The sequence below is a fragment of the Panthera uncia genome, chromosome C2 (genome assembly GCF_023721935.1).
Source record: "Panthera uncia isolate 11264 chromosome C2, Puncia_PCG_1.0, whole genome shotgun sequence".
Lineage (NCBI taxonomy): Eukaryota > Metazoa > Chordata > Mammalia > Carnivora > Felidae > Panthera > Panthera uncia.
This window is the reverse complement of record NC_064810.1, coordinates 11,885,089-11,908,503: the sequence shown is the minus strand read 5'-3', so window position 1 is coordinate 11,908,503 and position 23,415 is coordinate 11,885,089. Positions and strand designations below refer to the sequence as shown.

General features: G+C 40.3%; 1 protein-coding gene across 1 annotated transcript in view; it reads right to left on the bottom strand.

Annotated features, from left to right (window-relative positions):
• PAXBP1 (PAX3 and PAX7 binding protein 1) overlaps nucleotides 1–18,269 on the bottom strand; it is a 34,916-nt gene extending 16,647 nt beyond the window's left edge. The window contains exons 1-8 of the mRNA XM_049627919.1: nucleotides 17,678–18,269; nucleotides 16,078–16,206; nucleotides 11,408–11,584; nucleotides 9,768–9,989; nucleotides 8,875–8,978; nucleotides 7,675–7,892; nucleotides 6,973–7,162; nucleotides 2,913–3,036 (exon numbers count right to left, since the gene is read on the bottom strand). Of these exons, the coding sequence (XP_049483876.1) occupies nucleotides 2,913–3,036; nucleotides 6,973–7,162; nucleotides 7,675–7,892; nucleotides 8,875–8,978; nucleotides 9,768–9,989; nucleotides 11,408–11,584; nucleotides 16,078–16,206; nucleotides 17,678–18,167 (1,654 nt within the window). The 5' untranslated portion in view covers nucleotides 18,168–18,269. The remainder of the gene's footprint in view (nucleotides 1–2,912; nucleotides 3,037–6,972; nucleotides 7,163–7,674; nucleotides 7,893–8,874; nucleotides 8,979–9,767; nucleotides 9,990–11,407; nucleotides 11,585–16,077; nucleotides 16,207–17,677) is intronic.
• Between the last annotated feature and the right edge of the window lie 5,146 nt (nucleotides 18,270–23,415).

Sequence of the window (23,415 nt, the reverse complement as noted above, 5' to 3'; positions counted from 1 at the left end):
AATTAAGCATCACATGTCTAATGGTATGACAGAAAAGAAATCCTGGGTAGGAAGGATGAGAAAACAGCTTTGTTTCAGGAGTTTGAGAATTTATTCTATTTATTCTAATTCTGCTGTGTAGACATTCTCTACTACAATTTTTAGAACAAGGGCAGGATCAACATGGTAGACTGAAAACCACATCTGAACAAGACTAACATACTTTCTCGAACACTCTTTCAAAGCAGAATTATTCCTTTTTTTGCCTATTTTCTGTCTCTTTTTTTAACTTTCTAGGGCAATATTCTAGTTTAGCTTCCACCCTTCCAATTTAAATTTATTGATTTCAGTTACCATATTTTTAATTCCTAAGAGATGGTTCTTATTCTTATAATATTCCCATCTCTAGGGCACTTCCTACTATCTCTCGAAGGATATCCATTATATTTTAAATTTTCTTCTGATACCTGCATTGTTTTTGTTTCCTCGGTCCCTTTGGTTCTATTGCTTGTGTTACTCTCTTTGTTGATCCTTAACTACCTGATGTGAAAGGAGACTGGAAGTTCTGTGGACAAAGGTGGGAGGTACCTCACAGAGGCATCTCCATCTGAACACCGGGGAGAAAGTCAACTTTCTCGTTGGGGGCTCCCAGATGTTAAGTGTCTCAGGCTTTCTCTGGACCCATTCTCTTACTCCAGTGAACAGTCCTCTAATCTCCTGCCCAGGGTAGAAGGAGGAGCGGGGGAAACATCTATCTGCAATAGTTCCCTCAATTCTATGTTTGTTTTATGAAGATACTCTGTAAAACACGGATGGTAACAGAAGCAGACAAGCTAAGGGATAAGATGTGGGGAAAGTCATACATCAAATAAAAGACATCAATTTAAGGCTTTTGAATTTGTTTTCGACATGCTGCCAACAGCGGCAAAAGAAAACACCAACCCCCAAGTTAGCCCTCTGCTTCAGTGTATCCTATCTTAGACCCTACTATTTTTAAAAGTTGACTTTCTGGGTTACTCATTCATATTTCAAAATAGCTCTGATATTAGGAAGTACGTTCCAGAGTTCAGCAATTGTTAAGAAAGATGAACATGATAAACAAGAAAGATGCCCCTGTTCTACCTCAATCGTGAATTCACACACCAAAGGGGAATAGCTAAAGTCCCAAACTACAGAAATGATTCCTGTCTCTCTTCAAGAGGTCTCCTTCAGTAAAGAAATACCGTCAAGAATATTCACCACTATAACAAATATCTAAAATGTCTCTACATTCGTAGATTGTATATGACACTAAAGGAGACATGAGAGTCGATGACTCAAGTGATAGCCTCCTTCACTTCTCTAAGAACTATATGCCGTAATTGTGGTTTAGTGTCCACAAATCTCAACAGATGAATTGCAGGGATTTTTGTTTTAGCGTCCTATGTAATTTTCCTCAAACCTTTGACAACGAATACTCGCCTCTAAGGTAGTATTTTTCACTTTCTCATTACTTTTCAATTTCTTTCCGACTCTCAATCTAATCAACATACATCATTTAATCTTTACTTCTCATTCTATGTAAGTAAATAGCTCCACGTTATAAAGAACAGATTACAGGGAGGAAAAGGTATCTGATAAAATGCACAGCTCATACAAACCATTTAACTTAAAAAAGGAATTACTTCCCTTCGTAGGTCTAATGGTTACCTGTAATCTGCCCCAGAAATCTGGTTCTGTCTGGATCAAAAGTGATCTGAAAGGGCTGCATTAGTCATCTAGGTGCCCGATATGGCAATAATCCAACTTAAGTTTGTGTGGCAAAAAAAGAAAGGTCAAAGCTCTGAGGGCCGTAATACCACCTCTTTCCAATGCTCTAAAACCCATTCCGCACACAAGATGTTTTCTCCGGGATCCAACATCTAATTTAGAGGACCCCCTGTATGACGAGGTATTGTTTTCAGAAAGAACGACACTAGGGCCCTTCACACTTGCATCACCTGGAGTGGTTGTTCAACATGAGGATACGGTCACCATCCAAGACCTAGCAAAAACCTCTGGGGATAGGACCAAGAAACGTGCATTCTAAATTAATACCCCGGGTAATTCTGATTCACACTTCTGTTCAGAACTGCTGGCGTAGGGAACAAAGAGATGATAAAAAGAAGCTACAAGAAATCCATGCTAGGACAATTCCTCTTAGAGTACCCAAGAATATGGAGCACAATGGAGATACGGAATTAAAAGCTTTAACACATCTGGTTAAAGAACCTCAGCTAAGCTATTTAATAAGAGCTTTCTGATTAATTTTGGTTTTTCATAACACATATTATAATGAAAGGAATATAAACTGAATTTCTAAACTTTTACATTAAAATTTCAAAAACTGTAGCCATCAAATGACTTACTAAAAAACCCACTATAAAAGGCAAGCTAGAGAACAAAAAACTTTGCTTTTCTCTGAGGCATGAAGTACAAAAATCCCCTAATCTTGGAGTGGTATTATCTGTTATGTAATTAGAACCCCTTCTCTCCTCTTCAGAATCTCCCGGTCCCTGAACCCAGAATCTTTCCAACAGCATTTGTATCAGTGTTGTGACCAGGATGAAATGGGGGGAAAGATCAATTAGAGCCAAATGATAGTTGTTTTAAGATAAAATATTGATGTCTTCTCTATCCTCTAAAGAATGAAAAAATAGGTTCAAAGAAGAGTAAGATTGATAGAAAATCAGTGCATGTTTTTGAGCTCCTTTGTGAAGCTGTATTTTCTTAAACACAATCCAAGTACATGCTGTTAAGTTTTAGAACTACCTGACACAAGAGTAAGGAAATGTGTTTGTTTAAAAAAAAAAAAAAAAAAAATTGTTGCTATAAAGCTGCCTAATTTTCAATTAGGCTGCACTAGGTAAACAAGGTTGTTTAATGAATAATAAAAACCTTCAAGATGGACTGACTTGAATGGCTTGAAAACTCCGAAGATTCATCTTTAATATCATCTTGTCGTCTTTGGACAAGGCGGGAAGCTCGCTGTTTGTACAGCTGATGTATTGCTGATTCAAGTTCATTAATCAGTGGCACCTGTAAAAATACAACACACTCCGTAACACCAAACTCTTCAGTTGCTTACTTATCTGAGGGTTCCATTCTATTTCCGGATTTCTGAAAAAGTACCCTCTATGGACAGAATAATCATGAACTCCCAATGGGACACAAATAGCAATTCAGTATTACGAAGTTTAGGAACCATCTCTTCTTTTAATCCATACATAGGGCTACAATGTCCGGTGCCTAGTTATTGGAGTAAAAGTTTGGTTAGGAAACTTAACGCTTCAGTATTAGTAAAGAGAGCAAGTAAAGAAATGTCAAAATCGTAGTGCTTTTCTTTCAGAATAAAGTACTTGCAAGTCTTTTAAAAGTCCATTTTTGATTTTCAGCAGCATCATCTACCTCAGAAGTTTTGTAGCTTAAAACAAACCACTCTTGCTACGCAATACTAAAAAAAACACCAGGGCTCCACGAGCAGGTAAGAGCGGGAGTCTGCGCGCTGCCCAATTCTGGACGCTTAAACTGCTCCGCCACTCATGTGCGCCAAGTACCTTACGGTAATGTCACACCACATCGCAGCCTGATGACACGTTCTTAAATGCGAACTGCATCCACTTACGTTAGTAAGGCAGATAAAACTTCTAGCCTTCACTAACCTAAAGCCAGTATCTCAGAGTCAGAAAGCTCTTCCTATTAAATGTATTTTCCCATACTTTGTCATAAAATAATAAAATTCCTCACATGAATTATCAGTTTACAAAGTCCATGCATTTTTCCAGGTTCATACCCACAGCTAAGCATTCACTTGGTTCACACACAGTACAAAAGACTTACGGGATGAAACCTAACTTAAAAAGAAAAAACAAAACTTTCTCTTTATCAATATCTTACATTATAACCAAACGCTATGAAACTTTCACAAAACACTAATGACCACTACACATACCTGAGGAAACCAGAAATTCTAGTTTCCTGACGGTTAGTGCAAATGGAAAACACATTATTTAGAGTTTGGGAACACTGGCACCAAGTGTGACAGCAGCTTCCTGAACTGAACAGACTGCAAATGGAAAATAAAAAAAAAAGGCAGGTGGAATTCAAAGATGTCTGTAATAAAAGCACTTTTATACACTGGCATGATTCCATTGCAAAAGCAGCAAATGCTCCCAGAGAGATCAAACCGATGGAGTTATTTTAATCTCAAATAGGCCACGCCACGGACAAGGTCCCCAGATCTGCACCGATTATCTTAGACAACTGAGCCCGCGGACTCGATCTTTAAAATGTACGAGGAGTAATTTTTTTAAGGCAGTCAGTGCTGTATTCCTGTGACTTGCACTTCCCACCCCCTTACGTCTTCACCCCACACAGGACGGAAGACACAGGTGCCTGTGCACCTAAGGTGCGCTCTGTGTCCCGGGGACTGTCGCCACTCCCGTAGCATGACAGCAACACACCCCAGGTGGCATCCGACAGCATTTAATTATTCAATTTGTAGTTAAAATTCCGATAATGCAATTTTTCTGTTTAGGTCATTAGAGTGCTTTTCAACAAAGCCGAGAAAATTCTGAGAATAAAAACTTCAAGACGCGTTTTCAGCTCTTTCAGGTTTCTTAACGATATCGATTTGTCTCAAGAGTATGCACCATGACAATTTCTTTACCCTCTCCAAACTCAAAACTGTTCTTGACTATTATGATTTCAAGACCAAATTTAAGGCGAAGAACACAAGGAAGGGGACTATAGGGAAACAAAACGATGGGAAGTTAAAATGATTTTCAAATAATTTAAAAAACCTAAGTTCAAACTACTTAAACTTTTAGAACGAAACAGAAAAAAACCAAACCGATGTTTATCTTTCTATGGCCTTACCCTGAAACAAACTTTTATAGTATAACTAAAATGCAATTCAAATGTGTCTAATTATTCCTAAACATTTCCAAGGTGACAATGTGACAAGGTGACAATTTATTAAGCAGCAACCTCTTAATAAAACTCCATGCATATGAAAATGTCAAAATGAAATAAAATACTCATCCTTCAAAGAAAGGATCATCTGCCTCTGTTTTAATGAAAATGTAGTCACTACAGGGGCGCCTGGGTGTCTCAGTCGGTAAAGTGTCCGACTTCGGCTCAGGTCATGATCTCACAGTTCATGGGTTTGAGCCCCGCAGCAGGCTCTGGGCTGACAGCTCAGAGCCTGGAGGCTGCTTTGGATTCTGTGTCTCCCTCTCTTTCTGTCCCTCCCCCGCTCATACAAGACTTAAGTAACATACAAGACTTAAGATCTTCTCCAAAAACATTGATCTAAGTGACTCTGTGACACCATACAAGCACACTCTGAAGTCGACTTCTCTAGGAACATAGTGATTGAAATCAATCAATAGTCTCCAGCTAACCGTTTTTAAAATAGTAAGCGATTGAAAACTGTATGAACTAGACGTCCTAGTAGTCTCTTTAATGCAAAAATGGAATCATCTAGTTTATCATATTACCGTCAACTTTTCGGAGTTAAGTCTACAGTTACAAGTATGTAAGTTTACTGAAGTAAATTAAATTCTACGGCAAAGGTTCCAATACTTCAAGAAAAAACTCCACAGGGACAAGCGTCACTTACAAAGTATGGTGCGTAAGCGTCACTTACAAAGACAATGACCCTTCTTCTAGTCACAGAGGGTTATGACAACAGCTTCCATTATGCCCGCTGGGCTCAAAAGGCCTTGATCGGTGGGAAGGACACAACCGCCAGCTGACACCCGAGTCCACTTCCTGCCTTGACTCTAGCCCCCTGCAGCGTCAAACCTGTTTCTTTCTCACCCTCGTACTTGTTGCCCTAAGCCAGTGATCTGCCACAAGGGATATCATAGCTCAGACTATAGCTGCTTCTTCAGAAATCAGGTGGTAAGACAAGAACATGACAAATCCTACAGACAAGGCTTGGTGAAGGCTCTTGGGCTGCATCTGACCATAGACTGGCTACAACCCTTAAGATCCATTAGGAAGACAGTCTAGAGCCGTTCTCTGGTGACCTTTGGCTTTCATAGATTGAGGTCATCAACAGAGACAATAAAAACTTAAGATACTCCTTTAAACGTACTATGCTTACGGATTCTATGCTAAACCACACAGCCAAGAAAAAGGGAAAAGTGTGCCCTCTAATCCTGCATCACTTGAAAGCTGAGACACAGGATATTCAAAGACTGTATTTTATTTTTTCAAAGATAAAGTCACAAAGTCTACAAATACTTATAAACCAATGCCTCAGGTATATTTACCTTAAAAAAAGAAAAGTCAACTAAGAGTTCGTTTGAGAAGGGGATCCTGTGTGCAGTGAATTTTAAAAATGCAAATAAATGGTATACTAAAATGCAAAAAACTATGCCAAGTGACTGGCATACTGGGAAAAAAAAAAAAAAAAAAAAAAAGAACTTGGAAGAAATGAGACCTTCAAAGAAATTATGACCAATGAATGGTTTCTGAAATTGATGATGCATAGGCTTATTTAGATGAAAACTATCAGCAGCCATGGTGACCAACTTTTAGAGTTAAAAAAAAAAAAAAAACTAATAAAATTTTGTAACTTTATACACATGTGGAATTACTTGTGGAAACAGTTTAAAGGTAAGTTTAGACCGGAACCATACCAAAGAAAATTCCATCAGATGAGTCCCTTATATTCTAATAATTCAGGGCAGGCCAATAATATACCACTGTGTTAAAGAGGACTTGCCAAAGTCTTATTTAAATATGCTTTATCTTTTTTGTTGTTGTTTTCAACAAAGCCATTATGCCGCCCCCAAGACAGAATGCCGCTAATGAAGTGAGGAAAATGAAGCATGGCTTTTCATCACTTCTAGAGTTGAACTCAGTGGATACTTTCTGAGAAATACAAGAAATGATCTACACAAGGCCGTCTAGACCTCCCTAATTTTGCCTTAGTCAAAGAGATTAATATTTTTGCATTCTTACCTTTTCACTGAAACACTCAAGCAAGTCTTGGACATACCCTCGCATTTCTTGCAAAAACTTATACCGTTCACCAACACCCCCAGAAGACCCTTCTAATCTCTCAATAGCCCTGGTGGCATCCACTCGGCTTTGCAGGTGTTTCTCATGCTGCTGTCGATTCGTTTTGTGCAGTTCTTTCACGGAGTCCAACCTTAAGAACACAAAAGGATAAATATAACACATTTACATCCAAAAGTCTACGCCGTCAGGACTCTTGCAATATTATAATAATGCATTTAGTTCCACTATTAAGATACAAAAATGCTTGGAGTGGCATCTTTTCATCTGCACGGCTTTTTTCTCAAAAAAGCAAAAACAAAAAGGCAGTTTACAGACTTCACATCAAGTTATTTGGGGGGCTAACCAAAATCTGTTTCGCTTTTCCCCCCATATCTTGACTACACTTTTTCAGAGTCCAAGAGGTACAAACTCAGAACTGTCTTCAACAAGATCATGGAGTGGCATTTTTATAACTTTTCGAGGCTTCCACAGAAGTAATCCGAGAAGGGAGCAGAACAAAGTATGAAGTCATCTTCTGTTTAGCTTTTGAAGATGGGCCAGTGAATCTTCTTTGCCGACATTCTGCATCTGCTACCCCAGACTACATGTTGCCTGAGGGAACTGAAAGCTAGGACAGGTCTTTAAGAAGTTGATCTGCCCTACCTGTCTTTAAGCTGTTTCTTTACCAAATCAATAGTAACGGGAGTCATCTCATTACTGGGAGTTTTGAAAGGGACTGTATTATCTGTTTTTTGAGATTTGGCATCAGATGATCCATAGGCAGTGTAACTATAAGGAATGCCATAGGATGAGCCATAAGGCATCGTCTGGTAAGTGTTCTGGTAGTACATATTCACTTCAGTGGGCTGGCTTGCTTGAACCTAGAAAAGAAATGGGATATATACGAAAACCAGCAGTTAATCATGACTTTGAGATTAAAAAGCACAAACTGCAAAAATATCCACCGTTTTCCAAACAGTGTGTTAACTGAAATAAGTAACTGCAAAGTTCTTCAAAATCAAGTAAAAGTAGGGCAGGATGAACATTCTAACTCGTATGGGACTACTGAATTCATTTCTAATAATTTTTGGGAAAACAGAGTATCATAGAAGTTTGGGTAGGAAGGGACATAAAAAAATAATCCAAAGCCATCACGTTATCAATGGAAGAGAATAAATGACTTGCTACAGTTAGAAAATAAAGACAAGCAGAGACTAGAAACCGCCATCTAAGTACCCTATTTTCTTAACATAACCCAAACGCATGCAAAACACTAGCAACAAAAACAGTTTACATTTATGGATCGCTTCCACTGTCCTACTTAATTCAATAAAACTTGTTTTAACTACTGACGAAGAGATTTTTCATCAAAGTTTTTGAATTAAGTTTTCACACTACGAGAAGAGAAATCCATCTTCCACAAAATAATTTTTAAAGTCAGAAGCAATAAGCTATACAGGAAAGAAAGATTTTATCTAAACAGTGGTTCTCAAAGTCAGCGTGTGCCAGGATGACCCGAGCATGGTGGCTGGGCCCCCAACCCAGTCTCTCATTCACTAGGTCTCAAGAGGGTGAACATTTGCCATTTCTAACAAGCCCCCAGCAGATGCTGATGCTGCTGGTTGAAGGATCACTCGGAGAAACACTGATCTAAGAAACCATCACTCTGTTAAGTTGCAAAGGATAACAACAGTTTCTTTCTTCTAAAAGCTTATCAAATATGTAACTGCACGTAATTTTCTTCATTATGTTAGTTGGATGAACGACAAAGACTCAATTCAGTATCTTTGTGATTTCACAAAACAGGCACAAAAGGTTTCTTGTGTACTTTCTATTTTTGAAGTTTAACCTTTTAGTTCTTACCTGAGGGATATTGATTCCTTTTCTTATCTGCTCCTGCTCCCATCGGCTGAGTTCTTCATCTTGTTCTCCAGTTACTAGAGCATCATCATCACTCCCCTCAATGCCTGTAGCCACAGCAGTGGGGAAAATTAAATACCAGAAAAGCAGAGAGAGAAGAGATGCTATCCTGACACTTCACAAAAATTAAGCAAAACAACTGGTATTAACTCCGTTTTACTAAAATGTTGATTACGATCTCTTCTCCTTTGATGCCCCTTGCTTGTCTTAGACACAGCATCCCTTGAAGCAGAAGGCATTACGCAGTAGTTACACCCGAGGAAGGTTTCCTAATCTCTGTGAGCTTGACGTCAAATCAACAAAGGGAAGAACAGAACGTAAAGGCCTCTGAAGAATGCGAAGCTGGGGGCGCCTGGGTGGCTCAGTCGGTTGGGCATCCGACTTCGGCTCAGGTCATGATCTTGCGGTCCGTGAGTTCGAGCCCCGCATCAGGCTCTGGGCTGACGGCTCAGAGCCTGGAGCCTGTTTCGGATTCTGTGTCTCCCTCTCTCTCTGACCCTCCCCTGCTCATGCTCTGTCTCTCTCTGTCTCAAAAATAAATAAATGTTAAAAAAAAAAAATTTTAATAAAAAAAAAGAATGTGAGGCTGATTATATAAATGTATGCATGTAAAGTGCTTAACACGATACTGGCCACACAGGACGTGCTCAATAAACATGAGCTATCACAGTCATGCTACAGTTTTCAAAAAATTCCAATAAGACCCTGGTACCCAAGCAGAAAGGGTCCTCAAACACTAGACATTGCTAAGGAAATGTGGGTACTTTTAATCTGAATACAGTATCAAATATATAATATAATGCAACAGGCTTACTATACTATTTAAATCAAGTTACCTATTTCCTCGGCAATTTTTTGTCTCTGTGACTTTTCTTTCACAGAAAAAACTATGCGACGTTTCTCATCATCGTCTTCATCATCGCTGGCATCGTTCTCATCTTCTCTAACAAGGCGGCCTTTCCCAGGCTCGCTGTCATGAGGAGTGAAATCTCCCAATTCGCGGGCCATTTGACGCTTTTTCCTTGCAGCATGTATAAAAGCTGCATCTGGAATTTCTCCTGGAAACAAGTGGTAAGAATTGTAAAATATGCCGGTATTAGGGTATGAAGTTTCTATTTTTGTGAAAATATAAAGGGTATGGGGCGCCTGGATGGCTCTGCCAGTTAAGCGCTGACTTCAGCTCAGGTCATGATCTCACAGTTTGTGAGTTCAAGCCCCGCATAGGGCTCTGTGCTGACAGCTCGGAACCTGGAGCCAGCTTCTGATTCTGTGTCTCCCTCTCTCTTTCTCTCTCTCCCCCTCCACCGCTCATGCTCTGTCTCTCTCAAAAATAAATAAGCATTTAAAAAAAAAATTAAAAAAATAAAAAGAAAATATGCAGGGTAAAATAACCTCATCAAGAGAGCCATGTCATAGTGATGTTCTAACGTTAGTTGCTGGTACCCCTTTCCCCAACTGTGCCTGTAACCCAACTGATTTCTTTTTAATTTAGCTTAAACGGAAACCTAAAGTCACTAAATATACATATATATATATATATATTATATACTGGCAATATGCATGGGGGGAAGATCCACCACCACAGCTTTGTTTTAACTGTTAATTTTTTTTCATTTTTAAGAAATAGGCAAAAGTAATCAAATCGTATTACTGAAATAGAAAGCAGGTAAGTTTAAAAAGTTGCCCACAAGCTCACCTTAACAAACTATTAGATTTATAGTATATTTCTCTTGCATATAGTTTCCAGGTCACCTGTAAGCATACTGAATATATAATTCTGTACTTAAGTTTTTTTTTCATATTAAAACACAGTAAGTTTTTTTCCATGTTGTTGTTTGGCAGAGCATAATTTTTAACAGCTTAACAATATTCACTACACAGATAAAGCATAATCTACTACCTAACTGACCTTTCACCTCCAGTAAAAATTAACGCCTTGTCACCTGTCTAATGTTATTTTAATATGTATGTAACATCCCATCATGTAAATGTACCTCAACTTACTAAGCTGTTCCTCTCCTGCTAGACATTTTTTCTAAGCACTTTTTTACTCAAAAGCCTATTACCCAGGAAACAGATTTGCCAACTATTTCCTACAAAAAAGTAAAAAGGAAGAAAGTGTGGGCATAAAACTAACTGCAATGAGTTTTGCTTTTCGCAGCACTTCTAAAAAAGTTAGTCTTAATCTGAAATACTTAAAAAAACAAACAAAACAAAAAAAACAACAACTTGAGTACCATTTATCCATTTACTTGAAGTCCCACACTGGCTTTGGATAACAAAAGTGCCTGACAATGAGCTTGGAAAACTGGCAAGTTTCTACTTCTGTCACTTTATTTGCCAAAGGAAACACCTTGGCTGCAAATGGGGATGTCACAAGAAACACCACGTAGCTAACTCCTTCCTTGACCATCTTTACACATGGCCCATTCTTGAGGGCCTCCTTCATTTCTGAGAAGTATCTGCAAGCACACACCTGGGCGGAGAACATTCAAAGAAGATAAAGCATTTGAAAAAGCTCCACCAGCTTTTGGCTTTTCTTCCTCCTTCTCACTTTCCATGTCCATTTCATCTTCACCGTGTTCACTGATGATAACTCCGTCTTCTTGACTGGTGTCCTTAATGTGTCCTGTTTTGTCCAAGGGTGGTTCGCCTACATTTTTGAGAAAAGTAATTAAAATTTTAAATAAAATGCATAAATTGAGAAGGCACTTTTTATTCGTTTATAGGCTCACTTTGAACTGTTTTAATCGTTTATTAAAAAAACCCACTGATTGTATGAAAATGAAATATCCAACAACAGGCATTAACTGTGAAATAAAAATAATATAGGGGTCACAAGGATGCATCGGAGGCCCTACTCAATTCTATCTTGAGTTAATCTCATCAAAATTTTACTAACTTATCAAAATTAACTGTTTCTTCCTCTAACCTCCCATTGGTCACTGCTCATACCTCTTTAAAACATCATTTCATTAAACCCTAAGCCCATCTGAGGCAGCTTTCTATGAAGAACAAATGCTTAGGGACCAAATAAACCTCTCTGTAATGAATACTTTAGGATCATCTTCTTAGTTCATAACCATTTGTCACCCATCACCTGACGGGGTGAGACCCAAAAGTCCTATTTACACAATGTAACTGTGATCCCATTGCCATGACTGAATGTTCAAGATTGGATCTGTGACCGAGGCAGAGACAACCTTATTGTCTTTCTGGGAATCTGGAACTGAGACAGAGAGACAAGTCAGAGACTGGGTAGCACTAAAAACAACCTAAACCAGTAAGGGAGCGGCAGAGTGGCCATATTCTGCTGTATGGACAGAGGAGAGAACTCTCTAATTCGGTGCTAATGCTCAGGCCATTCGTAAGACCACTTGCAAGACTGCTTCCTGCAACCGCGTTCCAGGAGGCACCACTCACCACGCTTAACTTTACAGAGGTTTATTTTGCTTTTAACTCAATAGTCCCACTGTACCATCAGTCCCAGGCAAAAATCACAGAAATCAGAGTGTTAATCTTTACCTTAAAACACTGAACCTGGCACACAAGAGGCACAATGACTATAATGAAATAGTAAAAGTTTATTCTAAATATTTATTCTAAATATTCTAAATGTTTGTACTGTTTCCTTAGCATGGTCCCCTCCTAAAAACTGTTTCAAAAATTCTATTCTTCTCAAGCCATATCCTACTCCCCTAAATAAGAATCTCAGGAATACCACTCCTTCATACACACACTTTTGACTAAAATTTAGGTCACTGTTTAAGGCTCTTTAGTTGTTTCATTTACCATCCTGCCTCATTAGCCACAGCCTTCCTTCTGAAGTGCATTCTGATGCTCGAGATGAAAAGTCCACTCTATCAGATGGATATGGTTACACGGGAGTCAAACACTACCCAAATTTCGTTCTACTGTAAACCCACACTAAATCAGTGGCTTTTAATAGAACCAAAAGGTCTACTAGATCAGATACATTCAGAATGATTTCTGCAGATTCTAAAAGACAGAGCAAACACAAATTATGACTGAACACATACAAGTGCAAAACATGGTGACAGTGGGATTGTTGTTAGTGGTCGCACATTATCCTTCCAGATGTCTTTGTAAAAAGAGATACCAAGTAACCTTCTAGGCTCCTCTTGTACTCTCAATTTCTTCTACAACCACATCAGGAAACTTGCTCTCACAAACATTCTCTTTACCTTGAACTTGACGAGGCTCTCTCTCTCCTTTCTTCTACATAGACACAGGTTTCCTGCTATCAAAAGAACTTTTCCTTGATCACAACGGTCTCTCCAGCTACTGTCCTCTACTTCTCTGCCAAGCTTTCCCAAAGCAGTGTGGACCTGCTGCCTCCTACTTCGTCACCAACTTGGGTGCATCAGCCTAGGCGAACGGCCTTTACCTTCTCTCGTTCCCAGCTCCCGTACCAGCTCTCCAACGGCTGCAGCTACAGCCAATTCATACAGTATTGTTGAGCAAGTTAGCAAAAGATGTCTCTTCAGCCAAACAGACACAAAGCTTGGCTAATGGACTTGTCCCCTCTGCCAGATACCCTCCTCCAGAAAACAACAGCAACCCTGTCAATGGCCACTCCTTGGTCCTTTCTTTTCCTGACCTTTCTGGCACTATTTCATATAACTGAGCATCTTCATCTGGAAATTTTCCTGTCCCTTCTCCTTTGACCTTTATGATTCTCTTTGGTAAATCCTCTTGTCTGTGTGTACACTTACTACAGATAGAAGTCTTCGGTCCCCAGAAATGTTTCCTTTTTGCTGCTCCCTCATCAGTTCCATTTACTTTTGGTTTTAATAAACACCCCAAGAAGCACCAGGCCTAAACCTATTACGTCCCACTGTTCACTGGCTATTTTCGCTCAAATTCAAGTTTAAAGGCAAACTCACTATTCTAGGAATACCCATTTTTGTGGTAGGTATTTTGTTGATAGGACCTTGATTTGGAGATTAACGTACCTCTCTGGCTGTCTAAGGAGAGTTGCACTAGGAAGAGTTCAGGATTGTGAGCTGATTCATGAAAGAATAACACCATAGTCCATAACACCATTAGTCCAAGGGTAATGATGACCACTTATAACACACAGGCTCTACCTTAAGGGAGGACATTAATGAAGTTATCTGGCAAGTGTATCAGTTATGTGAAAGTGGAAGACAGGTCACAGGAGATGGCCTCATAAATCTCAGACTTGCTTCAATTACTAAATCCAACGGTAAATGGTCCTTTCTTTCTCTCCTGACCTTACCTGCACTATTTCACTGCACACGGTTGGTTCTCAAGAGATTTGGGGAAAAAAGAGTTTCCTAGACTCCAAAATAATTGGTTCCCCTAAAAATATCCTCCTCCCACCTGCCTTCCCTTTTCCCCATATAGAATATGGAACTGTTCTCTCAGCCACCACGGCATAAAAGCTCGAATTTAACTATTTCTTTTAAATCCGATATCTAAAGCAAAAATCAGGGCTACCAAGTCTTCCCTTGGAACATTTCTGAAATAATCCTTTCTTTCCATTTCTTCTCCCACACCCACAGCAAACATTTTTAACTCATCCACATTTTTCCACTGAGTCAGGAAAAGCCTGTCTCGCTCAACTGAGACCTTTTTAAACCCACTATTAATGGATCAAAGCTGGCCCTTGAGTTTAAACTGTTTCAGGCCTCCAATATCTCCTTGTGCCGATCCATTCTGCATGCTAATACCAGGCTGAGGTTTCAAAAAACATTTATCATGTCACCATCTTGGCGAGGCACCAAACACAGCAACTCTAAACCCCTTACTGGACACTAAACATCCTTCACAATCTGTCAACAATGCACCTTTCCCCCTAAACCTCTACTTCCTCTACAAAATCATCTCCTGACAGTTGTACTTGCCCTTGCCTTAACTCACTTTAACCTTTGATAACAGACCCACATTTTCTCTCTCCTGTCTTTTGGAATTTAAATTATTAAAAAAACAAAAAAACCCAAAAAAAAACTAGCTTCATATTCCACTGTACCCATGAAGCATTCCTTCCCCTGCCTCCAAAAAGAAAGTGCAGTTACCCTTTAAACCATTCATTGAACATTCTGCTAAACGTTGGGTCCAACTATTCATTTAAGTGATGCTGTCTCCAAAATCAGACCGTACATTTTACATATAATGACGTACTTCTTCACATTAAGCCTGTGGCTGAAAACCCGTGAACTAATAATTCTATCTTTAATTCCACAGAATAAAAAGATTTCCCTAAGGCTTTGCATCAGAATAACTCAGACTGCAGCAAGTGATAATGGATCTACTTTCCTCAAGACAAATTAACTGCTTAAAAATTTCAAGCTTCTGTTGTAAAAGGATGTGAGAGCTGCCTATACGGTGTAGGCAGGGGCCTCCCTCGCAGTAAGAAGTCTTCATCCATGTATCTGATAAAGTTGCTACATGAGAAAGTATTACGAACATTGCAATGAAGGCATTCCTAAGAGTTCTCCAAGAATTAAACCAACAGTGGAAACGTCACCAAAGAAAATGAGCACCTGTTTCTATAAAATGAGAATACAGGAATGTGCACAGTAATACCTCAAACAGGAATAAACCTGTGCCTCAGGTTTATATGGGAAATTTCCTTTCTCTGGTCAACAACAGTCTGAACACCAGCAGAAAAATTGGGAGAGAATTTAGGCACTGTAGCTGAAACATTCCAGTGGGAATGATTGGGTCTTTTTAAAAAATGCATTGAGGGGCGCCTGGGTGGCGCAGTCGGTTAAGCGTCCGACTTCAGCCAGGTCACGATCTCGCGGTCCGTGAGTTCGAGCCCCGCGTCAGGCTCTGGGCTGATGGCTCGGAGCCTGGAGCCTGTTTCCGATTCTGTGTCTCCCTCTCTCTCTGCCCCTCCCCCGTTCATGCTCTGTCTCTCTCTGTCCCAAAAATAAATAAAAAACGTTGAAAAAAAAAATTTAAAAAAAAAATGCATTGACAGTGCAACTGTTGTTAGAATTAAATAACAGAACTGTATCGATATCCACTTTGGACCCTTGACAACAGAGTCAACTGAACAAGTTCACGATGTATACAGCAAGTCCACTCAATCCCTGTGAGAAAGTTTCGCTTTGTTGTTTCAAAAGAATCCAGTACTATCAGTTTGGTACTTACTGTCGGCTGAGGAGTTGAGTTCTGTTTTAATCTTTGACTTTTCAAGATCTTCTTTGTATTCTTTCTTAAGTAATTTTACTATCTTTTTGCTGTAACTTGATTTCTTCACTTTGAAAACTTCTTCATTTTCTTAAAAAAGAAATTAAAAAAAGTCTGTAGCAATCATTTTCAGACAGTACGTTCCAACTTCCACATGATCTTATGTACTTTTCTCATTCATCCAGACAGATACTCATACACCCCAAATCATTACATAATGTGAAGTTATTCCAAATCTGTCACTGGTTCTCAAGAACTGAAGTCAGCTTCATAAATTAACCTCATATAATGCAAACCTGAGACTTCTAAAAAGGTGTAACACATGCAGCTGCACGAAATTTTCATATATCCTGTTGTCTTTTTTAAGTCCTCTATCCCAAGAGGAAAATAAAATCATTGAAAAAACACTTAGTTACTGCGTTATTTAGGTATCTGAAACAAAACATCCAAAATCAAAAGGTTCTGGGTAACAGAGCTGTCAAATCTGAGCAAATCTAGATTCACCACAAACTGACACTATTCCAAGACTAAACTGAGAGCAAAGCACTTTTCAAAAATAAGTTTTGGTAGGTATCCACGTCTTTGATTTGAAGAGTTTAAAGTCAAATGCAAACACTGCCAAATAGTTTCTGCATTAAAAAAAAAAAAAAAAAAAAAATTCTGGCTGTAGTCCCCTCAAACAAAATAAGAAATAATAGATAGGCCAAAGACCAACTGCCTACCTTACTGGAAAGATGAAAGCATCTTGTATGGAGATGAAGATATCTACAAGCCAAGTCTTTTTTCATAACCTGCCCTTAAAACTGGCTTCCATAAACACATACTCAACTGGCTGGGAAGTTAGATTTTAGACTCATTTATGAACAGAAATCTAAATCCACTGCAGCCTGGTTTCTCACACCCCAATGGATCAATGGCCTTAAATTACTATTACACCGTCTCTCTTCGTTGTCCAAAACTCAATGCGAGCGAGAAAAACCGGACATCTGTACCCCTACTTAGTTTCACGGGGAAACTGAGGCTCGGCGATTGCAAGAAACTGGCCCAAGGTCACTCAGAACCAGAGCTTCAACTCCGGGATTCTGTTCCCAGACGTAGGACTCCATACTAACCCAGCCTTCCTAGTCAACGGTATCAGATCCCCCAAGAGACGTAGGCATAGTGACCTGCAGAAGACTCAGACCGTGCGCAGAGTAGACAGGGGACCAAATCCAAGTTCTCCCTGACACACACCCGCCAGGAAAGAAGCAGGACAGGGGACACTGAATTTCCACTTGAAAACCTCAGAAGGACTGAACTGCGCTCCCGCCCCGCAGAGGAGGAAATGCACAAGAGGACGGTGAGGAGGAGGCGGTAGTTAAGAAAAGGCTGGTGGCGGCGCGGGAACACGTCCTCCGCCGGGAGCAGAAGGCCGGAGGCGGAGAAGGATGTGCAGCAGGTCGGGCGCGAAGGGGCTCCGTTCCGGGCTGCGGGGGCTGGACGTCCGGGGAATGCGGGGACTAAAGGCGGGGGCCTAGGACAGGGATGCTAGTCTGGGGCGCGAAGCACGGCGGTTACCTACCTTCCTCCTCGTCCTGGAAGCTGAGCAGGCTGGCCCGAGGCACCTCTTTGTTCTCTCGCGGCCTCTTGCGCGGCTTCAGCCCGTTGCCGGGCTCCGCGCCGCCCGGGAAGCAGCCCGCAGCCTCAGCCCCGGAGCCCGGGGTCAGCGCGGAAGGCGGCGGCAGCCCCGGGCCCTGCAGCGACTCCCCCCCAGGGGCCCTGTCGCCGCCGCCGCCAGAGCCCGGTTCTTCGCCGGTGCCCGGTGGCTGCAGCAGCGGTGGCGGCTCCTGCTCCTCATCGCGCTCTCGCTCCTCCTCCTCCGAGTCATTCCGCTTGCGCACGTTCACTCGCCGGGCCTTTCGGAACATTCCCGCGGCTCGCACGGCGGTCTCACACCCGCTCCCACACGGCTGCCCCGGCAGCTCCAAGCTCGCGACGGCGCACGCGCGCTTCCCGGAGCTCCAGCCGGGTCCTGTCTTCCCTCGTTCTACCGCGCACCACCGAGCGCGCATGCGCTCGCGCTCTCGCTACGTGGAGAGATCTCCGCGTCTCTCGCGAGAACGTCAGCTTTTTGCACCGTCCTCTGTCGGCGTGGAGGACTGCTGGCCCGGAACTCTGGGGCTCGGGCCCTACCCGATGGGTCACAAAGAGGATCATAGAGACGAGAAGACAGAGTAAGCGCTGGCGACGGTGCTGCAGTGCGTCTTCCGCACTTACGCAGAGTAGTCACGAGAGGAAACCTCCCGCCAAGCGGTGGGAGGGGCAAATGGAGGAGACGAGGATAGGTGGGGGAGGGGGGGCGGGGGAAGGGGCGGGGGAAGGGGCGGGGGGGCGGGGGGGGAGGAGCCAGAAAGAGAAACCAGGTTTAAGGAGGGAAAGTAGGGTGGGATTGTCTTCCCCAACCCAGGAATTGAGCTGTGATACGGTAATTATTACTTACTCTATTGAGTCACACTTGGTATTTCTACAGCTTTGTAGCTACAGAGCCCTTCCAAAAGCATTGAATTTCGTTGATGATAAATTGTTTCCCGGCCTGGTATTTTAGCCCCTTTCCACCAAAGGCAAACGTGTTTTAGTGCTTTCGAGAGAACGCCAAGTGTACGAGGCGTTCTGAAACGTAGCTAATTTCAGAAACGGAAGGCAAGTCGATTTGCCAGAGTGGGGATGGTTGTGACACATTTCAGACTTGTGTCACAAAGGTAACCGTCTCTACTGGTAAGGCCCAAGCCAGGTCCTGACTGTGAGGCCGAACTCACGGGCTTTCCCGTCGAATCAGCCGACTTTGAGGCCTTTTCCTTCACGGGTGCGCATATATGCGAATTCCTTTTCATGTCTCACAATTCGAAAGGCAACAAAGGGCATTCGCACGGTGCAAAAAAAACCCACCCATCGCTGGAAGCTTTCCAGTTTGGCAGCAGTTAAAAGTTTCTCATGATCCTGAGATTTCTGTGAAGAGAGAAGTAAATTATGTATATTTTTTTGTGAATTATCCTTTTTACACAGTGTGTAAACTGTGTTTAGTTTAACATAAATTGGAGATTGGTTGTGTCTGTACGTAAAGTGTTGGCTTTTCTTTTACCCGGCTGCATGCCGATCTACCGTTGGAATGTACCATGATGTATTAAACCAGCACCATAATAATTGATATTAAGGTTATTTCCAGTCTTGCTGTGGTAATCAAAGCCACAATGTAAAGCGTGAAAAAAATGGTCTCATCTGGAGAATGAACTAGATTTGGAATCGCTAGATCCAAAGGTGTGCATTTGTAATTTTGCTAATTCTAAATTGCTCCTTATAGAATCTGTGCCAGATTGTACTCTTACCAGCAAATATGAGAGGGCCTATTTTGCCTGCCACATCCTGCCAAAATTTCACTGGAGATTTAAGTTCCAAGTTGAAGCAGAAGATCCCAAGCCCACCGAGAATTTCTATGTCAGGCACATCTGCCTCTTTTCTCTGGTTTTCTTTGATTGGATTTGAGATCTGCCCAGTGGGACCCACTTTTGGAAACTGGAAAGATGATTTAGGCTAAAAGCATCCTCTGTAACGTTTTCTTCCAGGTAATAGGAAAAGTTAGTAATGGCTGGCTCCCTTTCTGCTTGCATTACTCTAAGTTCTTATATTCTGGCTGTTCAGCATTGATTTATGTTCTGATTCCAACAGAGTGTTTCATTGGTGAAATTGAACCCCAGTTTCCATCACAGAAGATTCAAATTGTGCCTGATCAGCCTCCAGACACCTGAGCCAAGAGACAGATTTGCAGTAATATGATTAGGGTCGATGTAGCAAACATAGAGTTCAGGGCAGAATATGTTAATACCTTGGCTTAAAACTTCAAAAAGATCTTCCACTGTAAAAGTGGTGGTTGAATATGGAGAACCATAGGCAAGAACACGTGTGATTTTAACATGAGCCAAGATAGTAGTAGACAAAGAATGTATTTATAACTTTGACAGTCTACCTATTCAGATAATTAAAGGGCAAAATTAAACACTTAAAAGTTATTTTCCCGCACAAGCAAGCCAAAGGTCCTTCTATAGAGGTTGTAGACCTTGTGGGAATTAAATTCCTGACACTGAGTACCTGCTCTGGTTGCCTGTCAACCAGTATATTATCCAAAACTAATGATTTTATAAAATGGTTCTGTGTTTTAAGTATAACAAACTGATTTGTGTATTGAACATACTATGTCATCACCATTCAATATTAGAATGTCTTTAAGTATTCTGGGAAAACAAAGACAGTTTACCTAGAATTGTTGCATCCGTCATTTCGTTTGAATCAGTAAGTTAGTTCAGTTCTTTTTTAAAAAGTCATCTTTCTAAGCAACAATTCTGTTTGGGTTCTCCTCCCCCCTCCCCCCCCACTGAATTATGACTTTGCATGGATTAATTGAACCATAAATTCAGATAAAATAGGCAGACCAGTTTTGTGTTGTTTGCTGACTCAGTATTAGACTCCGTAGTCTAGAACAATGGTTACGAAATGCAGGTCTGTGAACCTGTGAAAAGTTTTCCCGAGTCAGCTGCCAAATGAGAAGAGGAAAAACAGTCTGTCTGTGTAGAGTAGCCAGATGTCCTTTCTTGGGAGAAGAAAAATGGTCCTTTATTCTGAGACTGTCTTACTTTTTCCACGTTAAGATTCTAAAATCTCTGGGCACCTGGGTGGCTCAGTTGGTTAAGCGTCAGACTTCGGCTCAGGTCATGATCTCCCAGTTCGTGGGTTCGAGCCCTGTGTCAGGTTCTGTACTGACAGACAGCTCAGAGCTTGGCGCCTGCTTTGGATTCTGTGTCTCCCTCTCTCCCTGCCCCTCCCCTGCTCCTGCTCTGTCTCTAAAAATGAATAAACATTAAAAATGTTTTTTTAAACAGTAAATCTCTTCTATGAAACTATGATGGTATATAATAGTGTATGTGTTTGTTTTTGCATTCTTTATTTGGCAAACTAAAAAGTAGTGAAAGCTGTGAATCCTCCTAAATTTTTTGTTTTATCTAAAAATCTTATTTCACAGGTGAAATCTCATAGTCTAGGAATGCTTGATCTAGGAATTTTTCTTTTCTTTCTAAAACTATAACTCAATAATTCTATTCTGGAAAAAAAATCACTTAATAATTTAAATATCCTTAGAGCTTGCATTGCTGAAGGCAGTTCTTCATTAACTAAAGTAAAATGTAAGCTTTGCAAGAGAAGAGAGTTTCTGTTTTGTTCACTACTATCTTCACAGGACCTATAGTAGCACTGGCACACGATAGGCATTAAATATTTGTTGACTGAATGGTACTAAACATTATCTGTTTATTTAATTAGTGATAAATGTTTTATCCTATGTTGATATAAATTAAAATTTTCTATAGCTTATATACCTTTATTCTCAAAACAAGATCACAATACGTTTGTTACAAATTACTGAGTAGATGAGTTCTTAAAGCGGTAAGTTCCCATCAGCCTTTGAGAACTGCCTCCTGTAGGGAGAAAGGCACTCCCCACCCAGCAAAGGCTGGAAGCCTGGGCACCGATTGGCACCTGATCCAAGGTGGGCCAATCAGATTCTCCCAAGATTTTGCCCTTGAAACCCAGACAATGAGTCCCCGCCTGTGGCTGGAATTGCAATGAACTTAAGAGCCAAAGAAAGCCATAAATTACCATGTCAATTCAAAAGCTGAGAAACTAGTGTGTGTAGTGGGAGAGAAGAATGAAGCAGATGTGCTAGAAAGTAGAAGACAAAACAGGAAGTGGGATTCTTACGTCTTCCCTAGTTCTTGTTCTCAATGCTTCTTGAAGCAGGACAGCACTCCTGGCTGTCACAGCTGGCTCCCTGAGATGCCCCCAGAATCCTTAGAGTAAATTTCTTTTTGGTTTTGTTGCTGTTGAGTATGTTTTATTGCGTGTGTGTGTGTGTGTGTGTGTGTGCTTAAAATAATTCATGTTTGTTTCCATTGGTTAGAATCAAAGAACACTTAGGACCAAAGAATTCTAATAAAGTAACTAACAGTTTAATTTTGTAGCAGTGTTAATTTTAGCTGGCAATTTATACAAGTGTGTTTTTTTAATGTTTACCGGCTTAATAATTCTTTAGCTTTACTGTAGTTTTTTAGAGAGTTTTCTTTCTTTTTTTCCTTTTGTCAAGATACGCATACAGATATGTTCATTGGCATTTAAGTCACAAGCAAATGTGAAGAAAGCTCTTTATCTTGCAGGTATATAGTTATTACAAGTACAGAGAAATAGTACTCCATCCAGAGCATGTGAATGATCCTATTAAAAATGTTAGATAATTTCTCAATTCTTTGTCTCAAACTTCTGTTGAAATGTAGTCATTACATCTACTTCCTTAAGATTATCTTTCCTTTCAAACCATTATTATTGATGGATTCCAGATTAAAAGATTCAGCAATTTTTTTTTTTTTTGGCCACATTAGCATTTTCTGTGGAGAGACACTCAACTTTTTAGAATGTTTTGACAATTCAACTATAATGGTTTATTCCTTCGTTTTCTGAAATGACAGTTTCTTCAACAAAAAGAAAGTGAAATTTCTTTTCATCCAAATTTAGAGTGTCATAATAAAAGTAAACAATGTTTTAGTTCCTTGCATGGAAATATTGAGCTTATTCAGTATTTTAAAAATACATCTGCTATTTAGACCAAATAATTCTATTATTATCCATTTATTCAGCACAACTTATTGAACATACGCTTTGTTCTAGGCATTGTGTGAGGCAATAGAAACACAACAGTGAACAAGACAGATACGTTCTTTTTTCCTTCCAGACCTGTATTCAGGTGCTGGAGACAAACAAGTAAATAAAATGTAATTACTAACTGCAGTTAATATTATGAATAAATCAATAGGATACTACCTCTTAAGAAGCACAAATATAAAATGATAGAAACTTTAATTTGATTCATTTCTACTATGTGTCAAAGGCCATTTAAATATCTTCATCATCAGTAAATATTTAAGAATTTCTAGAATTGAAGCAAAACATTTTTGTTCAAGATTACAATTACTAGCCCCGGGATATCTCCTTGAGTAAACTTTTCTTAGAATATTTCATGTAAAATGAGGAGCAGTTAAAATAATTTTCAGCAGTTCAGTATTTTGCATTTCTTTTTTCTTCTTTTTTCTTTCTTTCTTTCCTTTTTCCTTTTTTTTTTTTTTTTTTTTTTTTTTTTTTTTTGAGTAACCTCTACACCCAGCGTGGGGCTTGAATTCACAACCCTGAGATCAAGAGTCACATGCTCTACTGACTGACCCAGCC